The 9411-nt window shown below is 40.3% G+C and overlaps 1 protein-coding gene across 1 annotated transcript in view; it reads left to right on the top strand.

The window, feature by feature from the left end:
• Positions 1–4468, top strand: part of ARHGAP12 (Rho GTPase activating protein 12) — a gene marked incomplete at its 5' end in the record, with an annotated part of 22858 nt that extends 18390 nt beyond the window's left edge. Inside the window, 4 exons of the mRNA XM_010010636.1 lie at positions 1967–2044; positions 3061–3195; positions 3477–3579; positions 4012–4468. Coding sequence (XP_010008938.1) covers positions 1967–2044; positions 3061–3195; positions 3477–3579; positions 4012–4186 — 491 coding nt within the window. The remainder of the gene's footprint in view (positions 1–1966; positions 2045–3060; positions 3196–3476; positions 3580–4011) is intronic.
• Positions 4469–9411: the final 4943 nt, after the last annotated feature.

Genomic DNA, 9411 nt, shown 5'->3' with positions numbered 1-9411 from the left:
TGTGAATGATGTTTGAATGGGGGGGGGGGGGGGGGGTCGGTGGGGTCCGAAATGGAGAGAGGGAAGGAAATCTTATTTTGGAGAAATTGATCCTCTTCAGTATATTTCAAGCTCAGGACAAGGCAGGACAGCCTCCTGGCAGCAAGGCTCTAAGGAAAGAGGGATTACAAGAAGTAATAGAAGAGCTCAGCCCATCAAGGTGTTTTTCCAGATGAAAAGAGAGAGACTGTCAGAACGCAACCATTCATTTTTGGAAGATTTAAGCATACTAACAATCATTTATATGAAAACTTCCTTGAAACAAACTTCTAGGAAAAAGTTGTGTTCCTGCTCTGTATATGCCCTGAAGAAGACAAATCTATCGGTTCGATGCCCTTCAGCCAGTTACACCGATTGCTATGTGAAGTTTTATGCAATTCTGGACATTATCAGTATCCACATATTGACTCAATTTTTGTTTGCTTTCATTGAAAATAAGTCTCTCCTATTTAATAACTGAGAAAATTGTTTTAAATTGTGATCTTCTGGGTTGTCTTGATACAAGGGTCACCTCCACATTTTTGTTGAAAATATGTTGGTTATGGCTCCTGGCATGGCTGTAGTCTCTGCTGGTTTTCATGCTTGTTTCTTGCTGTTGTCATTGCCCTATCTCTTGGAAAAGATGACTGAGAGGCGATTATGGAGTCTCCATAATCATCATTCAGATATATACCAGTCTGTTAATCTGAAAACATTGTCTTGAGAATTAGGGTAAGTGTTACAGGGGAATACTACATGAGAATTTTAAGGCATCTTCCATGGGAACTTCATTTAGGATTTTGTTGCAGCCCATAGTCCTCTTTCTGAATGCTGCTGTTTTATGGCCTGGGAGGGAAAAATAATTGCTTCTATTGCTGTACCCCAGTTCAACAAACCGTGCCCTTGTTTGTAACAGCAGGATTTATTCCATTTGTGGTCTGCAGTTTGTGAGAAAGGGGTTATTTTGCTTTGTTCTTTTTTTATTTCTTTTTTATTTTAAAGGCAGGACTGCAGTGAAGATAGTGGTGAAGTTTTCCTTTTTTAAATACGTGAGGGGAAGCTGACAGAAATGAACAGCTTTTCCCCCCTGCTTCTCCAACTCTTCTTCCTACTGCCAATACACTTCAAATCAGTTCTTTCTGTAAAGGAATGACTAGTGGATTATGGGGAAAAGGGATATGTCAGATGGTGCTGTTTACAGTGCTGTGTTGCATCAGACAACTCCTTGAGGAGCTACAGGGACTTGCAGGTATTCTGGCAACACTCATCCTCTTAGTGGCACTGACTCACATGCTGCATTCAAGTGGAATTTCAATTAAATTCTTTACCTCCTAATCACTTTTGAGTAACTACAGTAGCAACCACAGAGACACGGTTTTGTTTTCTGGTTGAGTGTGCAATACTGTAAAGGCAAAAGACTACCCATTCTGTTTTGTAGGCTGTTGGGTATTGATGAGTGTGCATGCACATCATTACTTCTCCATGCAAACCTGATCACTTGACAACTTTGAGATGCTCTTTATGCATGACTTGATTTTTCTTAACCATACATTAAAAAGCTGAACATCCACAAAATACTTGGTTCTTGCATGCTGGACCCCCATATACACCCTGTCTACCCACCAAGAGCATCTTAGAGACACCTAGGATCATTGGGAAACTTGGAGCTGTTGCCTCATTACTACTGTTCTACTGTGTAGGAAGTTTTAGAGATTACTTTCAGCTTGATGCTGTCAAACCTGTGCAGGCAAACTAAACCTCCTCTGATATGCCCTCCCCATCAAGAAAGCTAGTTTAACTTTTTTGTTTCGTTGTTCAAGTGAGCGTTCTTTGTTACAAGATGGGTTTCTTTTAATTTTGCTGGGTAGACCTATAAAGCAGCAACATAATGATTCCAGAATTCATGCATGTGTAATGTATTAAAACAGATTTAATCCCTTTGTTTTAGGATTAGATGTTGATGGCTTATACCGAGTTAGTGGCAATCTTGCAGTGATACAGAAGCTAAGATTTGCAGTCAATCATGGTAAGCTTCCTTCAACTATGTTACAATTGCGTATTGAAGTTCATAGGAAGTTCAGAAAAAAGGTTTCTTAATGTATAACTGCAGTCTTTCATGGGAAATGATTGTCATTTTTAAAGTAAAATTACTTTAGAATTACAGAATTTACTGTGTAATACACGTAATTTGAAAAACCTGGCATCCTGGAGGTTTAGTGTTCTGTGGAGCATGGGGGCATTGCTAGAACACAGTTCTAAAGAAACATGGTAATAGAACTCAAATCAGAATGGTTTGAGTTGGAAGGGATGTTGAAGACCACCTACTTCCAACCCCCTTCCATGTGCAGGAACACCTTCCACTAGAGCATGTTGCTCAAATCCCTGTCCAGCATGACCTTGAACACTGCCAGAGATGAGGCAGCCACAGCTTCTCTGGGTAGCCTGTGCCAGGGCCTCACCACCCTCACAGTAAAGAATTTCTTTCTAATATTTGAATTTGAAGGGAAGGGATTATTTCTAACAAAGTAACTGGAAAACCAGTAAGCATATTAAACATCCACTAGCATTAAAATTCTAAATTAATAATTTTTAGCAAGATTTGCTACTCCTTTTTAGTATGTGGGTGTTTAGCTTCTCTTTACCATGCTCTGTGTATAAAACCCTTTCATATGGTTGTATTTCAGTATTTTTTCAATCAGAATCAATAGGCAGCTTGCAATTAGGAAGAGGACAGTAGCCTGTCTACAATCTGACACCTCATTTCCTGATTGACAGGATCTAACAGTAAATTTTGTGTTGCATCAGCAGCTCCTGTTCCCCTCTTGAAAATGCCCTTCGTGTAGTGGAGCTGCATGTAGTGCAGTAGGCAGAGTTTGGCCATCTCTGTAGCGGTTGAGCTTTTGTATCCCCTTTTACACTGCAGCAGGGCTGGAGTCTTCACTGCTGTAAAAGCAGTAAGAACAGAAGAGTAGTTCAGTTTATTTGTAAAAAGCTTTTATAGTTAAATTATTAACGTTAACACTAGTCATTTTTCTCTTTCAGATGAGAAACTAGACTTGAACGACAGTAAATGGGAAGACATACATGTCATCACAGGAGCTCTAAAGATGTTTTTCAGAGAATTGCCAGAGCCACTGTTCACTTACAATCACTTCAATGACTTTGTCAATGCAATTAGTAAGTCTGGAAAACCTATGTGTGCTTGATTTTTGTATAAGTTCTGCTCAAAACTTATAATTAATTATTTTCAACAGCAAAAAGAATGTTTTTGTTAGAACCTATGTAAGGTTTCCTTGACGTTGCCTGTCAGTAATGCACGGTCCTGCCAGGAGGTGTCACTATTTTATCTCTCATTAGCACTGCAAAACGTTTGCTTTTATTCCCTGTGTGTTAAATTTTATGATGAAGTTTTAAACAAAAATACCGAATTTTTGTTTCTCCACCTCATCCTTTTGTAGAACAAGAACCAAGGCAGCGTGTCCATGCTGTTAAAGATTTAATCAAACAGTTGCCAAAACCAAATCAGGACACTATGCAGGTACTCTTTAGACATCTGAAGAGGTAAGTAGCAGATAGAAGGAAAGGCTTTGTATTGCGGAGCCTCTCTTAAAGCTAACTAGTCCAGTTAAAAGTACTAGCTGACTGTTCCTACTGCATATTTCTTGCCTGTGTTTGATTTGATGAAACCAATCTGTCAGTCTGTATTTATACAAGCTTGCAGAGCACCAAACAGACTTCAGAGAAAATGTCAGAGTTGCGGGGTTCTCTGCCAAGCCCTTGTGTTTGAGGGATTGAGAGAGGATCAGGAATAGCACTTCAAAATAAAACTTTTCCATAGAGGAAATCACAGCAGCTGTAGGTCCTGATAACAAGACTACTCATTAAATAAATACTGTGAATATTCATTTGCTTAGGACTGTGTCTTTTTCCTGTTACCCTTCTACTCTAGCACTGATAAATCCCCTTTTTATGTATCTTTTGTTTCTCTTTCAGAGTTGTAGAAAATGGAGAGAAGAACCGAATGACCTATCAAAGTGTAGCAATAGTTTTTGGTCCAACCTTATTAAAACCAGAGAAAGAGACTGGTAACATAGCAGTCCACACAGTATACCAGAATCAGATTGTAGAATTAATTTTACTGGAATTGAATTCCGTCTTTGGACGCTGACACTTTTCTTGGAGTAGAAACTGGAAGTGATGGGTTGGCAGCAGTACTCCATCAGAAGGAAAATCTCTCGCTGTACATGATGTATTATGTTTGTGGACCAAGCAGCAACTTGTTTTTTGCACTTTTGGGAGGGGAGAAACAGGAGAAATGTTTGACCACTTTAATGCGAATTAAAGACATCACTTTGGTTTTCTTTGAAAAGTTCAATGTAAAAAGTGAATTGAAAAGTTTATAGTTTGCCTTTTTTAAAGTAGCATTGGAAAAATGTAATATAGGTTCATACACTGGATTTCTTGGAGAGTAAAGCTATTAATCTCAAACTGGATAATCTGGAATTTAATCTTAAAATTCTTCCACTTTATAGGGAAAAGTCCTAGCAACTGGTGTGGAAGAATTTGGTGAAGTTACATCTTAAGCTTGTGTATTACAACCTACTCAGATCTGTATGACACTTTTCCAAGGGGTTTCTGCATGCAGTGACTGTCTTAAACTTGTGCTAACAGCTTGGTTTAGTTATTCAAATCTAATTCTTCACTTGGTATCTGCTGTCCTTCCCCCAGTTTTTCTTTTCTTCCTTTCTTTTTATTCCCCAGCAATCTTTCTGAAACTTTAGTTTCTTTATAAAACAGCACACTATTTCAAACACTGAACTTGTAAGAATATCCGGCAATGGATATTTGTTTTGTGGCATAATAGAAGTCATATTTAATAAACATGTTCTTTTTTTCAGGGTGTTTCCTGAGCTTAGTTTTGTGTTATACTGATTTAAAGCTAAAATCCTAAGTAAATACCAGCTGTAACACTGTGTTGAGTTCTTGGTATAATGCCGTGGTAGTGGAAGTTTCTTGATGTAAATACAGGCTGTCCTTTTGATTCTTGTATATAGTTCAGGTCCTGTATAGTTTAAGAACACTTCAGTCACACATTTCTAATCATGGATAGATTAGCTACAGTAGCATAACGTTACCAGTGGATGTCTGGGTTTCAGCAGGGAAACAGGTTTTGGGGAGGGAGAGGGGCCTAACTGTGTGCACTTTTAGACATTAATTACATTTGCGGGCAAATAACTGTAATGCAAATGGTACTGGAGAAATACTGAGTGTGCTTGCTACATTGTTAATGCACTACAAAAGGAGCCTTTTAGGTTATTTAATATGTACAGGATATGTTAGAAAAATGTATTATGAATTCTAACATCTAAAAATAGTGAAACTCATGTTTTGATAGATAGATGTTTGATGGAATCCATGATGCTAAATTTAAGATTTTCTTTTTACATTAATGTAGAATAATTTGTAAAATTGATTTTGAAAGATTTTGTTACAGGGCGCATGGTCTGCTGAAGATTTTTTTAAATGTATTTTTCTAGACTAACTGCTGTATCTGACATATTTGTTATGTCTAACCTGAATAAAGAAAACCATTGGTTCTTTTAGAGTTTGCCATTCCCGCTTCAGACAACATGAACCCCCTTTAAACAGTAAGACCAACATATCTTACTGCTTAGCATGGACACTACTTGTGACAGAGGGTTGTCACGCTGGGTTAAAAGACGAATGCTTGCTTTGTAACCTGACAGTTTTAGGAACTTCGCAGCCCCTTTCTTTAACAACTTAAATTCTAATATAAGGTTCAAAGGGGGCAAAAGTAATTTATTGATATAAATTCTTTAAAACATATCCCAGCTTACAGTAGGTTCCACGTACAGAAAGCAGGTACATTGGGGGAATAATTGTATTTTGCCTTTGATTTGTTGTATTCCTTTCACAACACAGTTCTGGCTTACGGCAGAGGGGATGCGCAGTGAAGTACTGAGGTGTAACCAGATGAATGGTATGAGAATTTCATGAGCGTAGGGCTTGCATGAGAAGTCTTCGGAGATTAAAGAGAAGACGAGTTACCTTGTGGCTTTCTCGCTGTCTTCTTGTGGTAATGGTGAAGTCTTGTGGTTTGTTGCAAAGCGACCTGGGTGAGCATTGTGAAAGCCCCGTCTCCCGTTGCGTTGTCAGCTCCTGGTAGGCTGTCAAACAGGAGCAGTGCTGAGTGGCAGGTGTGCCTCGGGCTACCAGAAAGTATCAGCAAAGCTGAAATCTGTTGCGGTGGATTATTCAAATCCCAACTTCAGCTGTGAAATGAAAAAGAATTCCCACTGCTAAATGAGAGGGCTTATCCACAGGTCACCTTTTCTGTATGAGTGCTATGTTTTTCAAAGAAAGAATGCCTTTTTAGAAGAATTTGATAATGAGGATGTCACACTTTTCCTTGTATTCCCCCCAAATAAAGCATTCTGTTACTACAATTTATGGTATGGTTTTGTGCAGTGAAGTTGTCATGGTTTAATGTTCTCATTTTTAGTTTGGGGAGGGGAGCCTATCTTTAATTGGTGTAGCTAAACACTTGAAGCAGTCGGGAAGAGGAGGCTGTCCAAGCTCATGGTATGCTTGTCGTGACCAACTTGAAACTGTGTGTCAGCAGATTGGGTTTCTTCACTGCTTGAAATGCTTTGTCTTGTTCCAGCAGTTAGCTTCTTTTTAAAAATTCAAACCCAGATTTTTGTATAAAGGTAACAGGGGAAAACTCTTTGTATTAGATGAAACATAATTACACGTTCCTCAGTTTCAGCTTTAAATCAGACTTGGTTTTAAAACCATTTTTCTACTTTAAAACCAGTTTGAAAACTGAATATAAACTTTCGCAGTCATAACCACTCAAAGATACTGGAGGTCAAATGTAAGGTGTCGGTGCCAGCTGAAGTTTTGTTCCAGCAGTAGAGCTGTGTTCAGCTCTTACAGACAAGCAGCACAACATTAGCACCAAGCAATTCTCAGATGTGTACTTGATCTGTACCAGTTACGGGTTTCTTCACTGTAAAGCTTGAGAGAGAATGAGCACAAAAAAGACAAGGCAAAAGAGTCATTTTGTGTAAACTAATTGTTTTCTATCAGTGTTGCATCTAAGTGAAGCTTCCTGTGTGCAAGTGGATCAGTCACCCTGACCACCTAGGCCCAGACTTCCCATCTTCACAGAAAGGCATGATAAATTCCCTTTGTACTGAACCCGTTGTATCCTGGCAAGTGAATCCTCAGCTAGCAGAGTGAGAGAGAAGGGAGTTTGTAGGTAAACCAGCATCAGTTTATTCCGATGTGGAGCCCTGACTTTTTCCCCTTAGCGAGAACAGCTTTTTTTAGCCCCAAAGTAATGATATTTTCTGAATCAATTGGTTAATTCATAAGGCATCACATAAACTGAGCACAGTGGGGCATTCTGCTGGGCGAAGGGGGAGGTACAGCATTTCTAATGAGGCCTTCTGCAGCCGCCGGGGAGAGGAGAGCTTCTCCGAAGAATCTTAATTAGCCTCCACAATTGTGGAGTTTTGTGGGCAAGCAGCTGGTAGGACTGGATCAGACCTTTACAAAAGTAGCCCTATGTGATTGTGGGACTTAAATGAACATCTCCCCCCCAGCATTCTTGTAAACAGAGCACTTGTAAAACAAGATCACACTGTGTAACAAACCAACATGAAAGACATTCAGAGGCCAGTTGGCCTCTTGGTCCTTTTTACTGCCTTGAGAATTAAATAGCAGCTCTAATATTAGAATTTCCTACAACTGGATTTGAGTTTGTTAAGGAATCTAGCTACTGTCTTTCAAAAGAAGAAATCTTGCATTGCATTCAGCAACCTCAGAACTGAAAATTGGAACATGCAGGGAGATCATCAGGTTTATTTCTCATAGAAGCTCATCTTGCAGCTTATTGCACTGAAATGTAATTGGCTACAGAAGGGGAGAGCGGCTCCTTAGTGTGGGAATAAGTAAATACGAAACACTGGTGGCAACCAGACAAAGCAGGTGTGATGGACAAGCAAGATGGCAAAGAAACAGTCACTTAGAAAATCTGCAGGAATCCAGGCCAGAAACCTGGGCGACAGACAGGCTGCCAGGAGTTTGGGTTTGGGTTCTTTTCTCTTTTTCTTCTTTGTCCACACAATGCAGATGAAGGCCTGGTTATGTTTCGTAAGGGTAAGTTGCTCTGTAAAGAGGTGGAGTTCAAGTGACATTACAAAACAGCAGTGCCCACCTTTCTCTGGACTTTTCCATAGCAGCTTCTCTGTGTCAGCTGATGTGCTTCTCTTCAGGTTCAGTTGACACAAACATCCGAGTGCTAATGGGGTTCAAGAACTGTGTTCCTTCGATGTAATCGTGAATGCACAACTAACATCTGCGCGATGATACGAAAATAAACTTGTCCTCAGTCCAGCAGCGTTGTGCTGGTGGCACTGGGTGCACCATCTGAGCCCCTAACCAGATCCCGAAGAGCACAAGATTGCTTTTTCAATCTCAGCACACCAGAAGAAAGAAATGTATGAAGCTGAAAACTGGAAATATGCAGAAAAAAATAAAACCTCAAGCTAATCTATCTCCACAATCAGTTTAGATTTGCATATATGGTATCAATCTCCTCAGAATAGTTTGAAAAGTCATAGTGTGAAAGAAACAGCTGTCCTCACAAAACATAAATACTGTAATTAAAAGCTGTCATTTTTCATAGCATATGTTAAACATTGGTCTAGTTATCATAGAATGGTTTGGGTTGGAAGGGACCCTAAGGTCATCTACTTCCAACCCCTGCCACAGGCAGGGACACCTTCCACCAGACCAGGCTGCTCCAAGCCCCTGTGTCCACCCTGGCCTGGAGCACGGCCAGGGATGGGGCAGCCACAGCTTCCTTGGGCAGACTGTGCCAGTGTCTCACCACCCTCATATAAATCTCCTGTTCATCATGTGCTGAAGCCCAATGGCTGAATCAAAGCACTGTCACTGTGTTACCTGGCCACCGAGGTGTCAGAGCCCTTTGCCTTTTCTTTACCAAGAGGGTTCACCTGCCTGCTGCAGGGATGCTCTCCCTGGGGCTAAGTGAGTGTATCTTCTGCGGGTGCTGGCCTTGGCAAGGCTCCTGCCAACACACGTGTGACCTGCTCAACTTCACAGCTTGCTTCTGTGAAACAAAATGGAGACATGGCTGTGTAAGAGGTGCAAAAGGTCCTCTGGCCTGCCCTTAAAGCATTATGTACAACGAAGGATGCCACCATATTCGCCGCTATGAAATGGCTGTTTCATAGCTGAGGTGCTGTTCTCATTAATATACTAGTCCTGCTCTAAGTTTTCTCTTTGAAGTGTTAAGGAGAAAACTCCTTTTCCTCTTAATCTCTCCCTTTCCCTGCATCC

This window comes from Nestor notabilis, unplaced genomic scaffold (assembly GCF_000696875.1).
Source record: "Nestor notabilis isolate BGI_N333 unplaced genomic scaffold, ASM69687v1 scaffold1483, whole genome shotgun sequence".
Classification (NCBI taxonomy): domain Eukaryota; kingdom Metazoa; phylum Chordata; class Aves; order Psittaciformes; family Psittacidae; genus Nestor; species Nestor notabilis.
The sequence above is the reverse complement of the archived record's forward strand: the minus strand, read 5'-3'. Positions and strand labels throughout refer to the sequence as shown.